This window comes from Balaenoptera musculus, chromosome X, assembly GCF_009873245.2.
Source record: "Balaenoptera musculus isolate JJ_BM4_2016_0621 chromosome X, mBalMus1.pri.v3, whole genome shotgun sequence".
Classification (NCBI taxonomy): Eukaryota; Metazoa; Chordata; class Mammalia; order Artiodactyla; family Balaenopteridae; genus Balaenoptera; species Balaenoptera musculus.
In genome coordinates, this window is record NC_045806.1 from 42,512,370 (window position 1) to 42,538,056 (window position 25,687).

The window sequence follows — 25,687 nt, forward strand, 5'->3', positions numbered from 1 at the left end:
GTTCATCCCCTCCTTCACACCAGCTACAACATCCCCGTTGGCTCCGCTCTTTCCTGTCCCACCTCCGGGTCCTTCTGTCCCGCTACACTTTCTAGCTTCGGCATTGGTTCATCCCGTTCTTGCACTGCCCCTTGAGGTCTCAACTGCCTTCACTCTGACTCCCCCATTGGCTATCTGCTACCTCTCTTCCTCGCTCTCGCCTTCATCACCCACTCCATTGGCTCTTCCCCTCCAGTCCCGCCTCCGAGGCCGCTCACATACCGCCTCTTGGTCACCTCTTGGTCACCAGTCTCCGTATTGGCTAGTTCCTCCCTGGCACCGCCCCTTGAAGGTGTAGTGCACACTCACAAGACTCCCCATTGGCTCGCTGCAGCCATTATCGTCATCCCTCCTCTACGTCACCTGCGCGCGGCTCCCCATTGGCTGTTCGCTGTCTCTACCTTCCGTCCCACTACATACGCAACCCACGGATCTCCTACTTTTCCGGCCTCTCCGTTCGCTCCCTGCTGCCCCCATCGCCTGTAGCCATTCCGTTTTCCCCGCCGCTCCCACGCCGCTCCCGCTCACACTTCCCCATTAGCTGTCCTACTTCTGCTCTCTTCATCCCGGACCCCGCACCCCCCCCATTCACGCGTCCCCATTGATTCCCCGATCATCCCGCCTCTTACACCGCCCACTCTCGGGTATCCCCATTGGCTGCGTGCTTCCCCTGCACGCGCTTCACCGGCTACGTCACGCGTGCGCGGCTCCCCATTGGCTCTCCGCTCTACCTGTCGTCTCGCCGCCTACGCCCCCCCGTGAGTCGTATCCCCCTCCCCCCGGCGCTGGCCTTCCCATTGGCTGCCCGCCCCTTCAGGCCCTGCCCCCGCCGGTCCCGCTGCCGGTGCCGTCGGTGCCGCCGCCGCCGCCGATATGGCGCGCACGGCCCCTGTGGAGCCCCCGCTGCGGCATCCCGCGCCCCCCTCGCCTGCCGCGGGCGAGCCCCGCACCTCAGTCGAGGCAGCGGTGGCCCCGCGGAGGGTGCTGTTCGCCGACGAGGCCCTGGGGCTGCCGCTGGCGCAGCTGCGCCGCTACCGGCCGTGGGGCGGGCCCGGGGCGGGCAAGATGGCGGTGGCGGCCGGGCAAGATGGCGTCGGCGGCGGGGCTGACGAGGACGACGATGGCGAGGATGGGGATGAAGGGGAGGAGGAAGAGGAGGCTTGCCCCGAGCCCTCGCCGCTGTGCCCCGTTCCCGCTGGCGGGGGGTTTTACCTGGTGCCCACATTTTCGCTGCCGCCCGCGCCGGGCCGTCTGGAGCGCTTGGGGCGCGTCATGGTGGAGCTGGAGGCACTGCTGCCGCCTCCCGGAGCGGTCCCCGGGGGTGCCGGGGTGTGGGTGCCTGGGGGGCGCCCGCCGGTGCTGCGCGGGTTGGTCCGCGTGCTGAACCGCTCCTTCGAGAAGGCGGTGCACGTGCGGGCCTCACACGACGGCTGGGCTTCTTTCTGCGACCACCCAGCGCGCTACGTCCCGCGCAGCCCGCCGGGGGCAGGAGCGGGAGGACCAGGAGCAGGAGATCCCATCCTGGATCTGGGCCTTGGCTTGGGCCCCGGCCAGGCGCCCGCCTCCTCGCCCGACGACGGCGGCCGCACCGACCGCTTTGCCTTCCAGCTGCCCTTTGCTGAGGGTGCGGGCGATGGGGCGCGCCTGGACTTCGTGGTGCGCTATGAGACCCCCGAGGGCACTTTCTGGGCCAACAACCACGGCCGCAACTACACAGTCCTGCTCCGGATTGCACCCGCTCCCACACCCACTGATGCCGAAGGGCTGCCCCAGCAGCAGCAGCTGCAGCAGCTGGAGCCACAGCCCGAGTGCCAGGGTCCCGTGGAGGCTGAGGCCAGGCAGCTGAAGAGCTGCATGAAGCCGGTGAGGCGCAGGTAATGTCTGCCAGCGCCACCTCCGCCAACGCAGGGCTGTGTTTAGGATGGAGGACAAGCATTCCGACCCAGGAGCCCCTGAGGCCTGCTCTCCGGGACAGGGAGGAGGGCGCATTCAGTCAGTCGGTCAAAGAGTAATGGAGACCAAACATGTGCTAGGCTGTGTTTTAATTACTGGGGTTTCATTCATTTATTGAATTGCACTGTAAAGCCCTGAACAAGACAGACATCTTACCTGCCCTCAAGGAGCATACAGGCTTTTATGAGAGACAGTTTGAAAAAACCAGCAGGTGGATAAGATACAGACGAATAAGTTTAGCTGCTGAGAGGAAAGTAAAATAGAGTAAGGGGACAGTTTGGGAGGGAATAGCTGCTTTAAGTAGGGTGTTTGGGGAAGGCCTTCGAGAAAGTGAGTCCTGGATGCTGATAAGAGTTATGCCCAGATATGAGGAGGGAGAGAGTTTGTAGAAAAGGGAACAAGGAGGACTTTCTGAGGAGGTACTGTTTAAACTGAGCCTTGAATGATAAAGAGGAATAGTTTTGCACACATAATGGGAGCAGAGGGGTTCTAGGGAGAGCGAACAGCAAGTGCAAAGGTCCTGAGGTGGGACTGAATCTGGTGTGAATGAAGGGTAGTGTGCTGGAGCGGAGAGAACTGCAGTGATATGGTAGTGTGGACCAAGGTCCTTACCAGTGGGAGGCAGGGAATCTGATCCCCATTTGACGGAGCAGGAAGCCAGGGTTCTAGAGGGAGCAACTGGTTGAGGAAATGATGGCTCCTGGCTTTTCCAGTTGGGCCATGTCTGACCTTGAAGCCTGTGCACTCTCCTTACTGTTTCGCTCTAATTTAGTCTGATATCTCCTGTGGAGTTGAGGGGCTGAGCCCCTGCTCTCACAGGAAGCAGTGGCTCTGGCAGAGGCAGAACCAGATGGGCCTGGACTGGAAGCTCTTTACCTTTGTTTTTGCTGTACCACCTGTGACCATTCAGGGCCTGGGAGAAGGAACCACTTAACCCCAGAAGCCCCTGATACAAGATTCTCCTAGGTTTTCTCTATCAAGCCATGAGTTCTTCAAGAGTAGCAGCTAGGCCTGATTTTGGGGGGAATCACCTAAGTCTAACCTGGGATAAGTAGATTCTCCAAGCACGTGTGGGAAATGCATACATTTCCCTGCTCCTGGGAGGACTGGAAATGGGAATGGGAAAATGCTGTTTGGACCTTGTATATGCTTGATCAGAAGCCTCTGGCTGCAGCAAGATGTTTGTGATTCTGGAAGGGCCTTAGGCTGTGAGTAGTTCAGAAAGGTCTAGCTTGGGGCTGGTGGGCAGATGTGCCTGGGTAAGTGAGCAAGCAGACAAGTACCTACTTACCAACCTGTGTTGGTAACAGTAACCTGGGACTATCTGAGCAGGGTAGGCAGCATGGCTTTCCTTACAGGCGTAAGAGTGTGGATTCTGATATCAGTGCCTGGGTTCAAATCCCAGTCCTGTCATCTGTTGGCCTTATGATCTTGGCCAACTCATTTAACCGCACTGTGCCTCAGTACCCTCATCTGTAAAGCAGAGATAATTATTGCAGCTACTTCACAGGAGATGAGTAAGAGCACTCAGAACCAAGCCTGGCTCTTAGTAGTGCCATATAGGTGTCAGTATTAATGCTTAGGGAATCACAGATAGTTCCTTGGATTCCCCTCCCAAACTCTGCTCTGTCCATCACCAGCTGTGTAGCCTTGCCTCAGTTTCTTCATCTGTGAGCCTCCGTTTTCTCATCTGCTAAAGGGGAATGACAGTCAATTTGTGTGCTTGGATTGGACGCAGCAAGCATGGGCAAGGTAACTGAAGCATGGTGGTAGCTTTGAAAGATTAACAGTGGCCAACATTTAACGATCTCTGTGTTGAGAGCTTCAAGTTTGTTCTCTCCTGAGTCCCGCTGTGCATGCTGTGTGGTGTAGGTGCTATGGTTATGCCCATTTAATAGAGGGGGAAACCGAGGTAGCTCAGAGAAGTGAGCCAGCTTGTTCAGGTACACTCAGCTAGTGAGTGATAGGACCAGGGAGGAGACGGTAGGAACGTTTTTTAAAAACTACTGTTCCTCTTGAAGGCCTGATAGGATTCAGGGCAAATTCTGCATTTCACTCCAGGTGTTCCCATGTTCTTAGCATGCCTTGCTTTCCTTCTATTGATCTTAAGTGTGAAGCTCAATAGATTTTTACATATGTATGCCCTTGTGAAACCATCACCCAGATCAAGATATCCAGCCATTCCAGTGCCCCTCGCCTTAATTTCTGTCACTTTTCCCGAGTCGTCATTCCAGCTGGCTGTCGTGGGAGCCTTGTCTGTAAGACGCGACAGTTTGGGTAACAGAGTTTGGTCATTTTAGAGTGTGAAAGGAAGGGAACAGAGAAGTCAAAAGCTTGCAGGGCCAAGGTGGGTGGAGAGGGTGTTTTTCTTTTAAAATACATGGGTGGTTTTAAGGAGAAATTGAAGCAGCCCGTTCAGACAATTGTTTTGGTATCTGGCCCCAGGTCTGTGGTTCCTAACATGACTTGTGATATTATTTTAAGTGGGCAGATGGCTTTTTGATAGCTTCTTTATCTTGATCTCAGCTCTTGCAAAGGGGAGGTTGGTGCTCATTGCAAGATCAGCGATAAGATTTTCTTTGTAGGTCGGTGGCTTTCTTGGCGAGTACCTTTCAACTTATTATTGTTTTAAAACTTGCGTGCTGCCGGTGACTTGGAGTGCTGTTGGAGAACAGCCGCTCCCTGCGACCCAGCCCTTCTGGGAGATGGTAGAGGATCTTAGGGGATAGCCTCAGCCTGCGGGAGCCCTGTTGTAGAGGGCTTCCCATTCAGGAAGTGTTGCCTGCAGGTCCACTGTGCACCAGCACAGCCACGTCACGTGGGGACACGGGAGAAGTCTGTGCTAGCCCTCGGGATACAGCTCAGAAACTGAAATGGCTGCATTCCTCGAGTTGCTGGACCAGGCTTTTGATAACCCTTAGGCTTAGAGCTGATCCATCAACAAGCATTTATTGAGGGCCTACCATGTGCTGGGCACAGTGCTAGGTTCAAACAGGGCCAAAGCTGCAGACTGGCGCTAAGATGTCAAAGGGCCGGTGGTGGAACCGGGTGGGAGGGGCAGGGATGGAGGGTTTGTTGTACAAGACCTGGCAGAGACCCTGCGGAGTATTTGCGTGTACGGTCTCATCTGATCCCTTCAACATTCCCTGTGAGATAGATGGTTTCGATCCCTCTTTTCTGGATGAGCAAACTGAGGCTCCCAGAGTCCAAAATCCCAGGGCTGGTGTGGGGAGGAGAGCCCTCCAGGTCTGCCTTGGCTTAACACCCTTGGGAGGTGTCCTATTCCTCTTAAAAATAAAGACCAAGAAAGCTACAGCATGGCTTTTGAGCACCCTCTGACCTCTCCCCCAGTCTGGCCTCCAGGGCAGCTAGTCTCACTTCATGCCATCCTCTGCCTTCTGAGCTTCTGTCACTGGTCTTTCCAAGGTGCTTTGCCCTTTCCTGCCTCAGGGCCTTTGTCCATGCTGTTTCCCTCATCAGGAATGTTGGTCCGGTGCCCACTGCAGTCTCATTTTGATCCTTCAGTTCTAAGAGTGCTTCCTCCTGGAAGCCTGTCCATCCCAACCACCTCAGGCCCGGGTCTTTTTATAGCAACTGACCAGCCAAGCAGGCAAGCCCCGTTAGAGAATGTCATAGAGCAGAGGAGATGAGCATTGCCACAAATCCAGGATCATTTTCCACCCTGCCTGGCAGTCCTACTGTTTTATTCTGATCCACTCTTGTCTCGTCCCTGAGGTGACTCTTTCATATGTTCTTCACCTTCAGACTTCCTGCTTCAAAAAAACAAGTAGAAACCATAAGAATGGAACTCCCCACAACTTGTAGCCCCCAAGCCTGCAAACTGATTTCCCTCCTTTGTGTTACGGGGGAGGAGGGGGGCCCTTTTCCTCCCTCAGGCCAGTCTCCCCACTTGTGCTCTGGGTTCCGTTTTTCTGCCACTTGCTCCAGAACCTGACATAATCAGTTACCCTTTCTCTCCTGGCAGCTTTTCACTGCCCTCCTCGCTTGAGCCTCTCTATTGGCCTTTATACATGCCAGTGTCTCTGCTGTCTTAGAAATCTGTCCTTTGACCCCACCTCTGTCCCCACTGCTCCTGGCCAGCACCCAGTCACCCTTCTCCCCTTCACTGTCGACCCCCCTCTAAAGAGTTGCCTACACTTGTCTTCTCCACTCACTTCTGCCCCTGCATCTGCCAGATTCCATAGGTGGTTTTTTGGTGTTCTTCTTGAAGTGGTTGAGCACTCCTATTTAAAACACTTTCTTCCCTTGCCTTGGGACCACACTCTGCTGCTTTTCCTCTGAACTCTCTGGTTCTTCTCTTTCTCCCTACTCTTTTCTTCAGCCTCATACATACAAACTCGGTATCTCTACTTGGCTGATGTCCCAAAGATGCCTCAAACTCCCCTTGTTCGAGATTGACTCCATCACCTCCTCCATAGAGTCCTCAGCAGCCCCTCACTCCCTGACCCCTCCATTGCTCATTTTCCTTCTAAGCATCTTAAGCCCTCCCTGACCCTGTAGCCTGGGCCAAGGCCCCTTGTTCTAGGGCATTCTTTCCTTTTCTGAAGGCCCTGACCTCAGTTTGTAGTTAGACCTTCATTAGGGGATTATCGGATGACCCTCTCTGCCCTGCTAGACTGTAAGCTCCGTGAGGGGTAGGGACATGGTCTGCTTTTGTTCACCACTGTATTCCCACAGGGCCTGCCACGGTGCCTGGCACTTAACAGGTGCTCAATAAATGTTTGTTGAAAGAATGAGTGTGAGTATCTTTTTTTGATGTCTTCCTGCACGCTAAATTGTAAGCTTCCTAGTCGGGTTTGCTCACCATTGTGTCTCCAGAGTCTGTCCCTGGGCTGATGCACAGTAAGCCCTCAATGATTTTTAGGTGTACCTGTAGCCGAATGGATGGGGACCCAACTTGCTATCTGAGTTGGCAGTTGGGAAATCAGAACAATCAAAGTCGAAACAGGATGGGCCAGGGGTCATCTTAGTTGTCTGGAGTGAGGATTTTAGTGTGAAAGTGATCCTCTTTTATTCCACGGAAAACTGATAGGGCATCATGGTCGAGGATGTGGGCCTGAGGCCACGTGTTATGAAAGCAGCACAGCCGGGATCTGAGCTGGGTGCTCCTGTTCTGGTGCCCCAGTTCTCAACTGCTGTGCCGGGCTGGGTGATGTGTCTTACCAGCTGGGCAATGCTGGGCAAGTTGCTTTCCTCTTCAGAGCCTCAGTTTCTCTCAGTGGGAATTTGGAGTGGAGTACTGTTTGTTAAGCACTTTAAAGGCGACTTTCAAATATTTCCTCAATCTGCCTAACAGCTCTCTGAGGTAAGTATTACTATTATACCCTCTTCACAGATGAGGAAACGGAGGCACAGAGAGGTTAAGTAACTTGCTCCAGGTCACACAGCTGGTAGGTGGCAGAGCTGGGGTTATTCAAAACTACATGTCATGACCCTTTATTAAGATGTGAAATACATTTACTGGATTCCAACAAACATTAAAAAAATAGCATAGAAAATAATGAGTGCATCACAACACGTAGTAAAGGTAAGTGTTGTCTCATTCAAAGAACAACTGATTTTCAGAGAGATGTATATATGGGTGTGTGCTGGGTTATGATGTAAAATGTATTTCTTACCGTGGGTCATGGCCAAATGAATGAAGTCATTGCTGTAGCAGAAGCTCATAGCACAACAAACTGCTCAGCTTCTTCCCTCCGCCCTACTGGATTGTCCGTAAGTCCCAGAACTGACACTGACACAGACTAGCTGGGGAAGACAGAGCAGTACCCCACATAACTTGGTGGCTTTCACAGCCTCCTTCAAACCCTGTTGTTTTCAGAAAGCAGATGGCTCAGGGTAACTGGGATTCCAAGTATCTCGGGCAGATTTCCGAAGCCACCTGTCCCCTCGGAGAGTCAGCATTATCTTCAGGCTGACTGCATGGGAGCTGGGGTCTGCTGAGTTTCCCTTTGGGTTTCAGCGCATGACCCACTTTGGGCTGGCCAGGTTCTTTGAAAACACGAGTGTTGGGGGCGCTCTCAGAGGACTTGGGTGGTGGTGGCAGTGATGTGACTGCTCTGAAAGTCTGCTTTGCTCTTCTCCACAGAGGTTGTCAGCCCTCACTTGCTCACTCCCTCTCTGACTGTGGCGATTGACTTTTTTGTTCTGTCTTGGCTGGCCTAGGCTGGGGCCCACAGCACCTCTTTCTGAAATCTCACCCCCTGGTCTCCCTGGGTGCCGTCTGAGGTCAGAGGCCATTGAGCCTCCTGATGGCAGGAAGACTTCTCACGCCCAGGAGACAGGCGTGCAGGCCTGACACGGCCCATCCTAGACTACACTGTCTTGACTAGTTCTCGCGAGAGCACCCAGAGGATGAGTGCCCAAGATGCCCCCTGGTCTGTGCTACAGCTCGTGACTGCCCACTGCCCTTGAGGCAATACCACGTGGCGTGTGTGGGGTTGGTGCCAAAAGAGCAAGTTTCCTTCTCGAAAATTAGCAAGCATACGGGAGGTACAGTTTTGTTCTTAATCTCCTCCCTCCCCATTTTTCTAAGAACCCCTCTTCTCTGTTACTGATTAGTGAGTCAGTATACATTTGTACTCCATTTCTTTCACTATCCTCCTTTTGATTAAAGTCATAGCTGCCTCCGAATATTTACTGTGAAAGACAGTTCAAGGATATTTAGTGTTCTTTTTTTTTTTTAAGCCCACAGTTTCACACACTGTCTTCAAAATGGAACCCTCTTTGGATGTTATCAGTGTGGTGTGTAGTTAGTAGTTAGTGGGTGTAGATACTGTTCCTTGAGCCTCAGTTTCTGCATTTGGGAACAGTTTCTGCAAAGGGAAGGGTGTTGCTTTGAAGGATAGATGTGAGGGTTTTCAAATGACTTGGTGTATCAATGAAAAGGGCCCACGGTGGAGGAGGTGAACAATAGATGCTGTGCCTCCTGCTTTCATCTCTCTGACTTTGGAAGTAGGGAGAGTGACCTGTGTACTTCTGCCGACTTCGTGGATTTTGGGATTGGCTGAATTGCTTGACGTGATTTTTGGATGTTCCCCCTCTTCTCATCCAAGAAGCAGCAGTTTGTTGGTTGAGAGCACAGAGTTAGGAGCTGAATGACCTGGGTTTCGATCTTTGCTGCATGACCTTGAGCCATTTACTTGGCTTCTGTTTCACCATCTGTAAGATGAGGATAATAAAACTGCCTACTTCAAAAGAGTAAAAGTACCTATCTCATAGGGTTCTCATGAGAATTAAATGAATATATGTGAAGCTCTGCTACGAAGTACCATAGTAAGCACTATATTCAGGTCAGCTAGTGATATTCTGTTTCTGTAGGTAATTGTGAAGGTAACTGATTGTGTGTTTTCAGAAAAGTTGCAACCACTTCCAGAAATGTCAACATCATCCTGTTACTTCTGAGGAAGAAAAAAGGTCTGAGCTATTGCCTCAGCTCTTCTCAGGTCTCCGCATGTGTTTTAGTTAATGGTTCCCTCATCTGCCTTAATTTGTAAGCAGTTGATACTCATTGGTGAGAATGAGAGCAGCGATTTCTCCATGATCCTCATGCCCTCACCCCTGGCAGGGACTGGCTGAAATACCCTTGGTTTCCGCCACTCAGACCCTGGGGTCTGACTTGCCTGGCAAATGAGGAAAAAAGACCAACAAATATCTATGCTTGATTCAGCCCCTGCTCTGTGCCAGGCCCTGGTGTCTGGCTTGATGTCCTCATTTCCCTCGACTGCCCTGTGCTTGGTGTACACATCCTGGCTCCCCTGTGCTCCATTTTAAGGTGAGGAGAGCGAGGTTCAGGGAGGTTAAGTGCCCTGCCAGGCTGATATGGCGATGGGTGGAGGGTTGGCAGAGGGACCTTAGGCCTCTGTGATCTCGGGTTACTGCCTTTTCTGCTGACCTCCTTCCCATTCTTCAGTTGCTTCCTTCCTTCCCTTTGCTGTTTCCTGTGCCCCACAGTCCTCGCTTGCCCTTTCTTGGAAAAGATGGTTTCCTCCACAGCCAGAAATATACTCTAAAGAAATGATCCAAAATGTTCATTAAGCTCTGCCCAATGATGTCTGCCGAAGTCTGCTTTGTGGGAGCAAGATGAAGGAAACAACCTAGCTGCCTAGTAGGAAGGGAATGGCTACGTACATTAAGGTCAGCCCATGTGATAGGGGTAGTAAGCAACCATTTCAAATGTTTACAAAAGTATGTAATGCTGCTTCTTACTGTTAAATGGACAAAGCCAGCTGCAAAATTATGCCCGCAGAATCTAAGCGATTCACAGAATGTGTGGAATGAAATTTTCCAAAATGGTAACGGTGGTTGCCTCTGGCTGATGCGTGACTTTTCTCCTGCTTCCTTACGCTTTCCTGTATTTCGTCAATTTTCTACAGTGAGTGTGTAGGACTTTATGACCAGAGGATAGAAAGAGGCAGCAGAAGAGAAAACAGCAGCCGTCAGGTGAGGGTGGGCCAGCAGAGAGGCTCAGGAGGTGCCGGTAGGTGGCAGAACCGGCCTTTCAGGGCATCAGATCCATGCATTCTCTCCTCCGCCCCACAGGCCTAACGAGGAGGAGCTGAGGATGAAGAGTGCGGACGATAATACCCCTGCTGTGGGTAAGCGATTGGCAGGCTGGGGACTTTTAGCTTATATTTACCATTTCTTTCTTCCTCCCCTTTTCTTCCTCCACAAATTAAGAGGCACCTCCTGCCTTAGACTGTCGCAGAAAGCTTCAGAGGCAAATCTGCCAGTTGGCTAGAAGAGTATATTTTCTTAACCAAACCAGGCTTGTTTATACCCTTGCCTGGCCCCGACGCTGTCCTCTTCTTTCCAGCAGAGCGTCCTGATGTCCAGGAGTCAGTGGGTCCCTTGGTGGCCCCCACGCCTCTCCGTCCATGGCCCCAGATGACACTTCAGGTAAGCAGGCCTGGCAGCCTCTGGATGGACAGCCCGACGGGAGGCTGGGTGGTGGGGACTGACTTGCTCTGGGTCTGCCCTAGGTTGGGGGGTGGCCCCCCAAATCAGAACTTGGTGGCAGAAGGGTAGAGTGCAGTTATTCGCCTGGGCTTATAGAAATGTCATTTGTTAGTTTAGCAAATATTTATTGAGTGCTTGCTCTGTGCCGAGGACTGTTAGGGACACTGGTAATACAGTAATGACCCAAACGCTGTCTTCATGGGGCCCACTTACATTTTAGTGGACTGAGACATAATAAAACAAAATAGTAGTTAAAATATATGGTATTTTAGGTGATGATGAGTGCTAAGGACAAAAGAAATAAAGGGATAAGGAGAGAGAGAGAGAGTGTATGTGTGTGTGTGTGTGTGTCGGGGCGGGGGTTTGGGGGAGGGAAGACGTTTGCAACTTCAGATTGGGTGGCCAGGGAAGGCCTTGGTGGTCGGTGAGATTTGAGAGAAGATCTGAAGAAAGTGGAATAGTGAGGCATGTGGATAACTAAGGTAAGGGAAGAACATCTCAGGCAAGTGCAAAGTCCCCAAGGCGGGGCCGTGGCTAATATGTGTGAGGAACAGCGAGGAGGAGGAGGCCGTGCCGTGGAGCAGAGTGAGTGAGGGGGAACCGCAGGAGGTGAGGTGGGAGAGGTGGAGGCACAGATCGTGTGAGGCCTCATGGCCATGCAGAGGACTCTGGCTTTTACCACGAATGACAGGGGAGCCGCAGGAGGGTCTTGAGCAGAGGAGGGCCATGATCTGACTTAGGATTTAACAGGCTTCCTCTGGCTGCTGCGAGGAAAATAGACTGCAGGGTTGAGGGTGGAAGCCCGGGGACCCTGAGGAGGAGGCCACTGCAGTGGTCCAGGTGAGTGATGCTGGTGCTGGCAGGGAGATAGAGAGATTCTAGAGATGTAAGTGTGTGTGTGTGTGTGTGTGTTTTAACTTTTTATTACAAAGATTTTCAAACATATAAAAGTAAAGAAACCGGGAATTCCCTGGCGGTCCAGTGGTTAAGACTCCGCGCTTCCACTGTACAGGGCATGGGTTTGATCCCTGGTCGGGGAACTAAGATCCCACATGCCATGCGAGTGGCCAAAAATAATAATAATAATAAATAATAAAAGTAAAGAAACCAGTATAATGAACCCACATGTACTCATCACCCAGCTTCAACAAATTTCAACAGGTCCGTTCCTACTTTTTTCTATACCCCACCCCCTCCTCTCACCTTCCCTATGGAATTATTTTGGAAAAAATCCAGACTTTATGTCATCCATGAATACTTTGGTTTGTATTTCAGAAAATTAAGCACTCTTAAAAAAAACCCCCACAATGCCACATTACCCCTCAGAAAATTAACAATAATTCCTTAGGGTCATCAAATATTGGTCAGTGTTCAAATTTCCTTGTCTCATAAGTGTTTTAGGGTCCAAACAAGGTCAACACATTGTATTTGGTTGATGCGTCTTTTTAGATGTTTAAATCTGTCTCACTTTTCTTGCAATTTATTTGTTGAAGAAGCCTTGTTTGTCCTATAGAGTTTCCCACAGTCTGGATTTGGCTGATTTCATCCACGTGGAAACACGTTTCTACTCCATTTTTATTAATTTATTCTATTTAATTAATTTGATCTAGTATTAAATTTAATTAATTTAATTTAGTAAACTATTACTTTTATTAAATATAACCTGTTATTATTAAATTAATTTAAATAGAATTGATTCTACTTAATTCTATTTCCATTTTATTTATTAGCTGGAATTCTTCTCTAAAGAAAAACTTTCTCACATCAACTATTTGGCTACCTTGAGCATATATGCCCTGAGGGTATATGGTTTGTATAGAAAAAGCTGGATAAATACTTAAAAACTTCCCTTTTATTTACCAGTTTTCAGAAGAAATGAACTTCTCCAAAGGTGACCAATTAAGGGATTTAAGTTTTGGGGTGGCATTAATAACTCATGAATTTTAAACATATTTGATGAGTTTCAACCCATTGCACCTATTTATTTATTTTGACACTTAAATTGAACTGTCTCTGGCCAGTGGGAGCTTATTTCCATTGGCTCTAGAGTTCTTTTGATACATCCCCAACATTCTTTGAGCACTTTCTCACATTCTGGTATGTCAATATGTCCCAGCCTCATCTTGTACTTTCTCTGCCCCAAGCCTGGAAACAGTCATTTATTTCAGGAGCCCTGATTCCTTTTAGTGGAGAATGGTATTTAGAAACCAAGATCTGGGTGCTAGATGTGCTTGTTGCTACTAGATTGGTAATTGTTTCTAGGACTTGTCAAAAGACAGAGCTAGGAAATAAATTTTTTTTAAAGGAGAAAATACATGAATTCATATGGATATTCTGGATATGTTTTGGAGGTCAACCAACAGTAGTTACTGATAACCATTCACCAGATATTGGTGCCCACTGAATTCCTCAGCTTTATGATCTACAGGAAGCCCCCTTTTATTCCATCTAATTTTGTTATTTTAATGTAGACATAGTCTTTGGAGTTAAGAAAATTATAGTTCTTTACGGAGTTTTCATTTGGAAACACCTGTGGGGCTGGATGTGGGCTGTCACCAGTTCTCACTGTCTCTGCTTGTCCCATCCCCTCCTCTTCTTCATTCCCTTCCCTCTCTCTCCCCTCCCTCCCCCCTCCCCCTATGGCTCCAGGTTTCTGAAGTTACAGTGACTGGCAAACCCCCAGAGGAAGGTGATGTCCCCAGAAGCAGTCCACCTGTGGCTTTCACAGAGGTCCCCCAGGCACCGGCCATCAGGATTCCCCTCTCTTCCTCCCTCTGTGGCCTGGGTGGCTCTCCCAGGGACCAGGCCTCGGGGCCCGATGCAAGTGAAGGGGCAGCTGGGCCTTTCCTGGAACCCAGCCAGCGACAGGTGGAGGCCACGTGGGAAGTATCCAGAGAGAATGGAAGGGGCCGAAAGGACCCCATAGTGGGAGCTATCATGGATGAGCCCCCTGGGGGTCTGGAGGTCGTGAGTGGGTTGGAGGAGCTGCTTGGCGAGGACACCATTGACCAGGAGCTGGAGCAGCTCTACCTGTCCCACCTGAGCCGCCTGCGGGCTGCCGTGGCTGCTGGTGGGGCAGGAGGTGGTGGGGAGGGCCCCACAGATGGGGGGGTGTCTCCCAGCCATTCCCTGGGCATACTCACGGACCGCGACCTGATCTTGAAGTGGCCTGGCCCCGAGCGGGCCCTGAACAGTGCCCTGGCTGAGGAGATCACGCTGCACTATGCCAGGCTGGGGCGTGGTGTGGAGCTCATCAAGGACACCGAGGACCCTGATGAGGAGGGGGAGGGGGAAGAGGGGCTCTCCATCATACCCTCCAGCCCAGAAGGGGACACCCCCAAGGAATCGCCTCCGGAAATCCTCTCTGGGGCCCATCCTGTGGTAGCCACTATGGGAGATGTGTGGCTCCCATGGGCAGAAGGCTCAGGTTGTAACAGCCCTGTGGTTCTGAGTATGGAGGGTCAGTTCACTGGGGCTCCAGAGAAGGGGATGGGCAAGGACTCTGACTCTTTGCATGTGAATAGGGTGATAGCTGGGGTGACTGGGTCACCGGGGGGGACAGAAGTCCAGATGGAGTTTACCACTGAGTTGGCAGACAGATCGGTTTCTATATCTGGCAAGGAGCCAGCTGCTCCAGTCCTGCAGGGGCAAGATCTCCCCCTCCTTGGTCCCTTGGGGGCTGAAGTCTGTCCTTCCAGCCTGGCCAGGCCCCATGTGAGCTCCCAGGATGAAGAGAGTTCAGGCCCAAGCCTTGAGCCCCCAAAGAGGTCTCCTACCCTAGCAGCCCCTGCAGAGAGTGTGTGTGTATTGCCTCCCCAGCTCTGGGGGCCCTTGACCCAGACTCTGGGGGTCCTGGCTGGGCTGGTGGTGGTCCCTGTGGCTCTGAACAGTGGTATGTCCCTCCTGGTGCTTGTGCTGTGCCTCTCTCTGGCCTGGTTCTCGTAGGAGCTGCTTGTGAGATCAGCAATAACAGGCTTCCCCCTCTCTGGGGAGGGGCAGCCCCTCCCCCCGGAGGGTTCAGATGGGATGTGTGGCCTGTACAGCGAAGGGTCCTTTGCTTCTGAGAATGCTTGACTGGAGAGAGGCCTTCCTGTCCCTTAGCTCTCCAGTCAGCATGGGGCTCCCTGCGGTGATACCAGTGGAGAGAAACAGCATGGGTGGATGGTGTGAGTGAGAACTTTCAGAATGGAACTGGGCATGTCCTCCCTTCCCATCCCGCCCCCCCCCCCAAGCCTGTATTTATTTTTGTATAATTCTCTGGATGAGGGAGAGTGGTCATGAGCTGGTCTTGGGGCACAATTACCCAGAGATATATTTATTAACAGCCAACCTGTGCAACCTGCTGGAGCTTTATTTTTAATTTAATTTATATAGAGTACCTATTATTATATGCCACAATACAGCTCAATGAGAAACGATGTGTCTTGTGCAATGTTCTCCTGTTTGGGTCTGAATGTGCAGGGTGGTCACGTTCTGTGGGAGGACCACGGTGGGGAGTGGGTAGGGGTGGGTGGGATGTGGTCATTGCCTGCTGCTGCTGCTTCAATATGTCCTTGAGGATCTGTGTCACCTCATCTTGTGGTACTAATCCATGTGGTCTGGTGGTCTTTGGGGGGCAGGTCCTTTGGTCTTTTCCACATTCAGGGAGGGAGGAAGAATGGTGGCCACATGAGTGTTTGGTGTCACATACATGACTGCATGACATGTGGTCAGCTGTGGTTGAGGGGATATTTGTTGTGAATCAGCCACAAGGTTTTGAGGTTCGTGGGAAAAAAACCCCAAAACACAGCCTTTGACACTAGCAGGGAGAGCCCTCTGCCCTCAAGACTAAGGAGGCCTCAGAAAGGACAGAGGACTTAACGTGCTGTGAAAAATTCATTTCAGAGTTGCTGTCCACAGACATTGCATTCTAACTCAAAACTGGAAACCCAGAAGCTTTGAAAGAAAGGATAGATGTATATACTGCATGCAAATAAAAAACTCTGCATAGCAAAATAAAGCACAATATATTTGTTTGCTTCCCTTCACAGCAAAACTTTATACCAGCTTTCTTCAGTCCTTCTCCCCCAGGGCTCCAGTGCTTTTCCTTAACCGCAATTGGATTTTTTTGCCCAACCACTTCAGCAAAAGTGCTGAAGTCACTGATGATATTCACAATGTTCTATCAACAGTCAAGTCTCAGACCTCGTCTTACTTGACCTATTGGCAGCCTTTGACACAGTTAACCATCTCCTCAACCTTGAAATCCTTTCTTCACTTGGTTTCCAGGATACCACACTCTCGTAGTTTTCCTCTTTCCTCACTGGCCACTCTTCTAGAACACTACCTGGCACATAGTAAGTTCTCAATAAATACCTATTGAATGAAATAAAAGAACAAACAAACGTGTGTGGGAAAATATAGAGACACGGCTAGAGAACTTAGTTGGTCATTCAGTGGTTACAGCTCACTTTAGTTCCACAAGTGTTGACGTCTGCTCTGCTCTGAGGACACAGAGGAAGGAGCCCACAGTCTAGTGGGGGAGACAGACGCAGAGAAAGAATTTCAGTGCAGTGTGGTTAGTACATTAGCAGTGATGGATCCAGTGAGCTGTGGGGACCCTAGGACAGATGCTTAGTCCACTGTGGGACTCTGGAAGCCTTCTTGGAGGGTGTGGTACCTGAACTGCATTTTAAAAAACAAGAAGCGGGAATTCCCTGGTGGTCCAGTGGTTAGGACCTGGTGCTTTCACTGCCAGGGCCCGGGTTAGATCCTTGGTCGGGGAACTAAGATCCTGCAACCCGCGCGGCACACAAACAAGCAAACCAACTCCCCCCACCCTCACACACAACAACAAAAACACCACACAAAGCAAGAAGGAATCCACCAGGTGATGAAGGGGAAGAGAGGGCAGTCCAGTAAGAAGGAATAGCATTGCAGAGGTCTGGAAGTGGAAAACATCTAGTGAAAACAAATTCAACACACCCATATTTCACCTTTCAATGAGGATGTTCTGACTTTGTCAAATATCAAAGTCCGGGCATGTGTCTGTGGCCCTCCACTGATGTGACAATTTGCTCAATGTCCAAAAAAGCAACTTTATGCCAATTGGGTTGAAAATTAGATAAAATGGACAAATCACTACAGACATATAACTTGCCAAAACTGTCTGCAGATGGCTTCACTGGTGAAATACTCCAGGAATAATAATTATAATTTATAATAATTATTTATAATAATAATAATTCCAATTTTATAAAACCAATTCCAGAGTGTAGAAAAAGAGGGAGCATTCTTAATTCAATTTATGGGGCTGCTATAACCTTGATACTAAAACCTGATGAGTAAGTAAAGAATATTACAGAACAATCTCAAGAAAATAGATGTAAATATTTTAAGCTAAATGATAACTGCCTGTCTTAGTCTGTTCAGGCTACTATAACAAAATAGTGTAGACTAGGTGGCTTATAAACAACAAACAAACATCTATTTCTCACAGTTATGGAGGCTGGGAAGTCTAAGATCAAGGTGCTGGCAGATTTGCTGTCTGGTGAGGACCAACTTCCTGGTTCCTAGACGGCTGTCTTCTCGCTGTGTCCTCACATAGTGAAGGGGCAAGGTTGCTCTCTAGGGTCTCTTTTTTTTTTTTGGCTGTGTTGGGTCTTCATTTCTGTGCGAGGGCTTTCTCTAGTTGCGGCAAGCGGGGGCCACTCTTCATCGCAGTGCGCGGGCCTCTCATTATCGCGCCTCTCTTGTTGCAGAGCACAGGCTCCAGACGCGCAGGCTCAGTAGTTGTGGCTCACGGGCCTAGTTGCTCTGTGGCATGTGGGATCTTCCCAGACCAGGGCTCGAACCCATGTCCCCTGCATTGGCAGGCAGATTCTCAACCACTGCACCACCAGGGATGCCCTAGGGTCTCTTTTATAAGGGCACTAATGCCATTCATGAAGGCTCCACTCTCATGACCTAGTCACCTCCCAAAGACCCTACCTCCTAATACCCTCACACTGGGGATTAGGTTTCAACATATGAATTTTGAGGGGACACAAACATTCAGTCTATAGCACTGCCTAAGTCCAATATATTAAAAAAGAATAATATGATCAAGTTAGATTTATTGTAAACCTGTGATGTGGTTTAGCATTTGAACTCAATCAGCATAATTTGCCTCATTAGCAGATTAAAGGAGAAAAACCAATATCATCTTAATGAATGTAGAGAAAGGGTTAGATAAAATTCGACATCTAGTCATGATTTTAAAAATCTTAGCAAATTAGTTGAATAAATTTTCTTGAAAGGTATCTACAAAGATTTACAGTAAATGACAGAAGTGAAATGTTAAGAGCTTTGACATTTGGAACGTGGCAAGGATGCCTGCTATCACCATTTCTGCTCAGCATTGTACTGGAGGGTCTAGCAGGCACAGTAAGGCAAGGAAGAGAAATAAAATGTTTAAAAATTGGAAATGAAGAACAGAATTGTCATTATTTGTAGATGATACCACCGTATATTTAGAAAATCCAAAATAGTCCATGGATAAATTATTAGAATTTTTAAGAATTTAAGAAGATTTCTGATACAAAATCCATATTTAAAAATCTATTGCTTTTAGGGACTTCCCTGGTGGTGCAGTGGTTAAGAATCCGCATGCCAGTGCAGGGGATACGGGTTCCAGCCCTGGTCCAGGAAGATCCTACATGCCGCAGAGCAAGTAAGCCCGCGGGCCACAACTACTGAGCCTGCGCTCTAGAGCCCGCAAGCCACAACTACTGAGCCCATGCACCACAACTACTGAAGCCTGCACACCTAGAGCCTGTGCTCCACAACAAGAGAAGCCACCGCAATGAGAAGCCCGTGCACCGCAATGAAGAGGCGCCCCCGCTCGCCGCAACTAGAGAAAAGCCCACGCACAGCAACGGAAGACCCAACGCAGCCAAAAATAAATAAATAAATAAATAAATAAATAGATCTATATTAAAAAAAGACTAAATAAATAGATATACATGTTCATCGAATGGAAGAGTCAATGTCATAAAGCTGTCAGTTCCCTCTAAACTGTTTTATAGGTTCAATACAAATACAATCATGATTTCAATAGATTTGTGTGTGTGTATCCTAACAAGTTAATTCTTAAATTTATGTGGAAGTGCCAACTAGCCAGGGCACCCATACTTATTTTAAAGGTATAGCAATTAAGATGGTGCGATATTGCTGCAAGGGTAGACAAATAGACCAGTGAAAGACCAGTGGTCTCAGAAACAGACCCATTCATAATGTAGACAGAGAATAGGTGGCCAAGGAGGTACTGTGAAACCAGTGGGGAATGGTTGGACTTCTGATAAATGGAACAATCAGTTATCCATATAGAAAAAAAAAATGAAATTGGATCCTTACCTCACAACACAAATAAAAATAATACTAGGTTGATTGAAAACCTAAATGTGAAAGGCAAAACAAAAGAGCTTTCTAATTTTTTAAAATATTTATTTATTTATTTATTTATTTTTGGGCTGCATCGGGTCTTACTTGTGGCACGAGGGATCTTCTGTTGTGGCGCATGGGCTCAGTTGCCCCGCAGCATGTGGGATCTTAGCTCCCCGACCAGGGATCCCCTGCGTCCCCTGCATTGCAAGACGGATTCTTAACCACTGGACCACCAGGGAAGTCCCCCAAAGAGCTTTAAGACTTTAAAATAGTAGAATATAGAAGATAGGAAAGTTTTACTTAAACAAGACAGAAAAACACTAAATGACAATTATAAAACATTCAATTACATTAAAATTAAGAATGTCTATTGATCAAAAAACACCATAAAGAGAATGAAAGCCACAAACTGGGACACAAATTGGGAGAAGGTAATTGAAACACATCTAGAATATATTAAAAACTAAAAATAGAAAAACCAGAAGTGCCACGAGGTGTATAAATAAGTTGTATATTCACAGAATGGAATATTGTACAATGAGAATGAAAGATCCATGAATACATGGAACAGTCTGGACGAACCACACAGATAAGACGTCGAGCAAAAGAGGCCGAACGTAAATGATTACACACTGTATGACCCATTTACACAAAGTTCAAAAACAGCCAAAACGAATCCATTGCTAGTGGTAAAATTATAAAGAAAATCAAGGGAATGATAATGACCAAGTCATAATAGTGTTTACTTCTGGTGGAGGGAGGAACATGATTGAGAAGGGACCCAGGGGACTTCTGGAATGTGGATAATGGTATACTGCTTGATCTGGGTGATTGTTCATGGATGTGAAATTCATTAATATTCATTAAGATGTACACTTCTCAGGTTAAAAAAAAATACCAAAGAAACAACTAAAAATGCAGTGAGAATGGGGAGTAATGTGACACTCTGGGACTCCTCCACACAGGGTCTGAGCCACCCCAATTTCCTTGTCTAGACCACAAAGTGTAGACTACTTCCTTCAGAACCTCGTCTGGTGTAGAGAATGGACTTGAGGACACAGGGAGGGGGAAGGGTAAGCTGGGACGAAGTGAGAGAGTGGCATGGACTTATATATATTACCAAATGTAAAATAGATAGCTAATGGGAAGCAGCCGCATAGCACAGGGAGATCAGCTTGGTGCTTTGTGACCACCTAGAGGGGTGGGATAGGGAGGGTGGGAGGGAGGCTCAAGAGGGAGGGGATATGGGGATATATGCATGCATACAGCTGATTCACTTTGTTATACAGCAGAAATTAATGCAACATTGTAAAGTAATTATACTCCAATAAAGATGTTAAAAAATAATAAATGTGTAAAATTAAAACATTAAAAAAAACAAAAAAGAACCTCCTCTGGGGTCAGGGTCCTCTTGCCTTCAGCCCTGGAAGTTACTGAGGTTCCCTCAGCCCTGTCTGTGGAAGTCATATTTGGGGGAATTGTTTATTCTTTATCTCCTGGCACCAGCTGTGGTGTGGGGACACCTGTCTCTGAGGGGATGGAGAGGGTCTGCCCATTTTGTCCTCAGATGTTGGAATCCATCTCCCCTTGGACCTCATTCACACTCATAATAACTGAGGAAATGTGGTTTTAGAGCCTGGCAAATCTCATTTAAAGGCCAGAACCCCAAGCCCTGGTTGTGTGACCTTAGGCAAGTCATCTATTCTCTCCTAGCCTCAGTTCCTCATTCATAAAAGGGTGCTAATGCCCACTGGGCTTTGGAGAAAACATGTGTAATGGCCCTCACTCATGACCACATTTTTTTTTTTTTAAGGCCACACCATGCTTGTGAGATCTTAGTTCCCTGACCAGGGATTGAACCTGGGCCACAGCAGTGAAAGCGCCAACTCCTAACCACTGGACAGCCAGGGAATTCCCCATGACAACATTTGATTAATCTAGTAATCCAGTCAGTGGAGTAGGGTGAGCAAGAGGAGGAGCTCTGGAATGACACAGTGCAGGACTAAATTTCCATCATGTCACGTGACGGGCAAGTTACTCAAGTTCTCTGTGCCTCCCTTTGCTTCTCTGTCATCAGGGGTAATAACTTTCCCTCCTCACAGGGTCATGGTGAAGGTTAAATGAGATAATACATCATTCACCTAGGGAAGTGCTTGGTAGAGCAAGTAAACATCAGTTGTTATCAGCCCCCTCTAGATCTCACAATTATCGTCACTCACGACACCTTGTCCCCACTCTCAAGTGTGTGTATTATTGTAGTGGGTGGATAATGGGCAATGTGGGGGCCTCCTCCAGGCCCCTTCCCTGCCTGCCCCCTTGAGAAGCACTGGGTCCTAATATACCCTCCCCAGGGGACCCGTACCCTCCTCAGTCTCCCCCTGTTTCTGAGGTTGACCGAGGGGACAGGGCCACCACCTCATCCCAGGGGTACCATCTCGTAGGGGCCACAGGACTGGGCATTTCTGACAGAAATAGGGGCCTGAGAAGGAGGAAGGAAGGGAGTGGAGAGGACATGTGTTTCCCTATCTAGTAGTTTCCTATTAATGACGTAACAAATTTACACCAAACTCAGTGGCTTAAAACAACACAAATGTATTATCTTTCAGTTCTGGAGTTCAGAAGTCTCACAAGGTGTCCTCAGGGCTGTGTTCCTTCTGGGCCTTCTGGAGGCTCTCGGGGCGAAATCATTCCCTTGCCTTTTCCAGTGCCTAGAGGTGGCCTGCAGTCCTTGGCCCCTTTCTTCCATCTTTAAAGCCCAGCAATAGCCAGTCGAGACTTTTCTCACATCAAATCATTCTCTTTCTTTCCTGCCTTCGTCTCTCACTTATAAGGACCCTCGTGATTACACTGGGCCCAACCCGATAATCCAGGACAATCTCCCCGTCTCAAAATGCTTAAATTTAATCATATCTGTAAAGTCCCTGTTACCATGTAAGGTGGCATATTCCAGGTCCTGTGGTTTAGGACATGGACATCTTTCGGGGGCCATTATTCTGCCTATCAAACACCCCCTCCTTCACCAGGCCTCTATGGTGACTGCCAGTGTCCCCACACTGGAGCCACAGAGGTGGACAGATGGGGCTTACCCTTGAAGGGAGCAAGGTGCCCACCCCACGGGAGAGAAGAGCATGTCAACAGTTAATTAAGATTGAGTGATTATTGTAATAATAAAAATAACAATACCATCAGCATTAACCTCGCAGTTACTCTGTGTCAGACACTGCCTGATCATTTTACATGAACTGTGCTTTTCTCACACCAACTGCACCATGTAAATTCAACTTTTATCACCAGTGTACAGGTGGGCAAACTGAGGCCCTGAGTGTCCATGTTTTCATCAGCCCTGAGCCCAGTCCTTTGCAGAGGCCTTCCTGATCTTCCTCTCCCTCCTTCTCCTCATTACTAGGCCCAGTATCTTGATCTCACAGTGGCCTCTGCCCTCTGTCCTGAGCTCTCAGCCCTCAGCCTGGCTGTTACTGGACCACATCCTACGACCTCCCCACTTCCCGTTCTGGATGTCTGTGGTGCAGAGTGAGCCCAGGTCCAAACCTGAGCAGCCTGCTAAGTTAAAGCAGCCTTTTCCTTTCATCCATGGAAGCCTGACTGAAGCCTTGGCCCCATGGGAGGTCTTGGTGTCACCAGGCACTGCTCAGCCACGCACTGTCCACGTGACAGCGATACCTGCCTTTGCCAGCAGGGGCGTCTCATCTCCAAGTCTGGGAAGGCTTCAAAAAAGACAGAGGAGCGACAGAGGCTTTCACATTCACACCTGAGACGGTCACAGGCCTCTGGGTGCGTGAGCCCCAGGCCTGGGTGTCCCTCGGAGGCTCCCTCTCTGTGTGTGGGCAGCTGGGGGTACCTAGGGTCAGCTCTGCCTGTTCCTCCTGGAGGACCCTGGTCTAAGTTCAGGGTCTTCTGTTAGTGCCTTCCTCTCCCTCCTGCTCTACTGCCTCCTACCAGAAGCTCATTTCCAGGGCTAAAGGGAAGTTGTCATAGTTTTAATCTTCTTTTTCTCATTGAAAGCTTGCATCATATGCTTTTTTTCACCAAGACAGACTGGCTCTGCAGCCTGGATCCTGGGGCAGGTTTGGCTATAGCCAGAAGGCACAGCCACGGATGCTGAAGGCACTGGGGGAAGCCCCAACAGAGCCTGGGGTTTAGGAAAAGGCCCCCAAGTCCCCATTCAGATCCTGGCCAGCCGCCAGCTCTGCCTCCACCCAGTCCCCTCCCTGGGCCTGAATGCTGGTCTAGAACCCCTGGCTGGGGTGAGTGGAGCACCAGGGCTGCTTGTCTGGGGAGACACAGGCCTGGAGGGAGAAGCAGCAGAAAAGCTCCGTGTGGCTTCAGGGGATGCGCTGCTGCAGGGTGAGGACCACAACCCACAACCTGCCTGCTGACCTGCTGTGGGGCTGCAGACCCAGCCCCTGCCCTCTCTGGGCCTGTCTCCTCACCTACACAGCAGGCACTATTACACTCCCAGTGTAATGCAGGGGGTGCTCATGAATGGAGGGTGATCTGTAGAGATGAGAGAGCAGATTTGCCCAAGAGGAGGAAGAGAAGGGGGTCAGAACTGGTGGGGCAGGACTGAAGTGGCCGCCTCAGGCCTGGCCCAGGGCTGCCTTCCTGGAAGTGCTCGGGGCAGGCAGGCAGGTGCAGAAGCTCTGAGATCAGAACCCTGGGCCAGGACCCGTTGAGGCCCTCTCCGGAGTGCTCTGGGGCAGCCAGCAGCCTGTGTCACAGGCTCCTTCCTGTTTGTCCTTCTCTCTGCCCTCGGGAGCCCCAAGATGAGCTCAGTGAGCTCCCTGCCCTAAAGGTTACTGAGACCCATCTGCAGTCTCAGGGACATGAGCCATCACCACAACAGCCCCTGGTGAGCACTTGTGTAACTTATCCAAACAGTGGCTCACAGGTTTTGAAGTGATTTTGATAATGTGCCATCATCTATTATAGCCAGAGTGTGTTCAGTCATTCCCTATTGGGTGGTTAGGTAGTGTTTGATTTACTTTTTTGCCATCTTATACTAGCTGTGGTGAGCGTTCCTGCACATGCATGTAAACCTGGGAGAGATACAAGAATGTTCATGTAGTAAAACTATTTTTAATAGTAAAAAACCTGGAAACAAGCCAATTATACATCAATAGGAAATGCATAAATAAGTTGTGTTATATGGATACCATGGAATACTACACAATTATGAGATGGAATGAACTAAACCACACAGACAAAATGTTAAGTGAAAGAAGTCAGATACGAGAGGACATAACTTAGGATTCCCTTTATATGTAGCTCAGAAGAAAACAGAACTGCTGTTTAGGCATAGGTACACCTGTGTTAAAACAGTCTTACAGAAAGCAAGGATTCTCACCTGCTTGATTGACAAAGTCTTAAAAATTTATTTAAAAAATAATCATACAGGGATTTCCATGGTGGCGCAGTGGTTAAGAATCGGCCTGCCAACGCAGGGGACACGGGTTCGAGCCCTGGTCCAGGAAGATCCCACATGACACGGAGCAACTAAGCCCGTGTGCCACAACTACTGAGCCTGCACTCTAGAGCCCATGCTCTGCAACAAGAGAAGCCACCGCAGTGAGAAGCCCGTGCACCGCACTGGGTCTTTGTTGCTGTGCGGGCTTTCTCTAGTTGCGCTCGCCAATGCAGCCAAAAATAAATAAATAAATTAATTAATTAATTTTAAAAAATCATACAGTAAAATTGACCTTGGGGGTTCTGTGAGTTTTAACCCATGTGTGGATTCATGTAACCACCACCACACTCAGGATACATGACTGTCCCATCACCCTACAGAACTCTTTTGTGCTGTCCCTTCATAGTCACACCTTCACACACAAATATGACCAATTGATATTTTACAAAGGTGTATCTATCCCTTTGCCAATACTACACTGTCTTGATTATCGTAGCTTTATAGTAATTCTTAAAATCCATGTTAGTCCTCCAATTTTGTTCCTCCTTTCAAAATTATTTGGACAGTTGTAGTTCCTTTGTTTTTTCACATACATTTTATTCTTTATTTTTTATTAATTAAAAAAAATTTTTTTGGCTGCCCTGCTCAGCTTGCAGTATCTTATTTCCTTCCCCAATCAAGGATTGAACCTGGGCCCTCAGCAGTGAAAGAGCAGAGTCCTAACCACTGGACTGCCAGGGAATGTCCTCCACATACATTTTAGAATCAATTATTCTGTATTTACAAAAAAATTCCTACTGGGATTTTGATTGGAATTGCATTAAATCTAAAGATCAATTCAGGGACAATTGATGTCTTAACTACATTGAATCTGTCAACCCATGAACA

The 25,687-nt window shown here is 48.9% G+C and overlaps 1 protein-coding gene across 2 annotated transcripts; it reads left to right on the forward strand.

Annotated features, from left to right (window-relative positions):
- The first annotated feature begins 884 nt into the window (after nt 1-884).
- PPP1R3F (protein phosphatase 1 regulatory subunit 3F) lies at nt 885-15,390 on the forward strand. Of its 2 annotated transcripts, none has more exons than XM_036840613.1 (4): nt 885-1,913; nt 10,555-10,610; nt 10,829-10,911; nt 13,621-15,390. In XM_036840613.1, exons 1-4 carry the CDS (start codon nt 913-915, stop codon nt 14,914-14,916), a joined length of 2,436 nt encoding a protein of 811 aa, XP_036696508.1. In that variant the 5' UTR covers nt 885-912; the 3' UTR covers nt 14,917-15,390. The 2 variants fall into 2 exon arrangements, with proteins under 2 accessions (XP_036696508.1, XP_036696509.1); XM_036840614.1 differs by having other exon boundaries at nt 10,832-10,911; nt 13,621-15,369.
- The last annotated feature ends 10,297 nt before the right edge of the window (nt 15,391-25,687 follow it).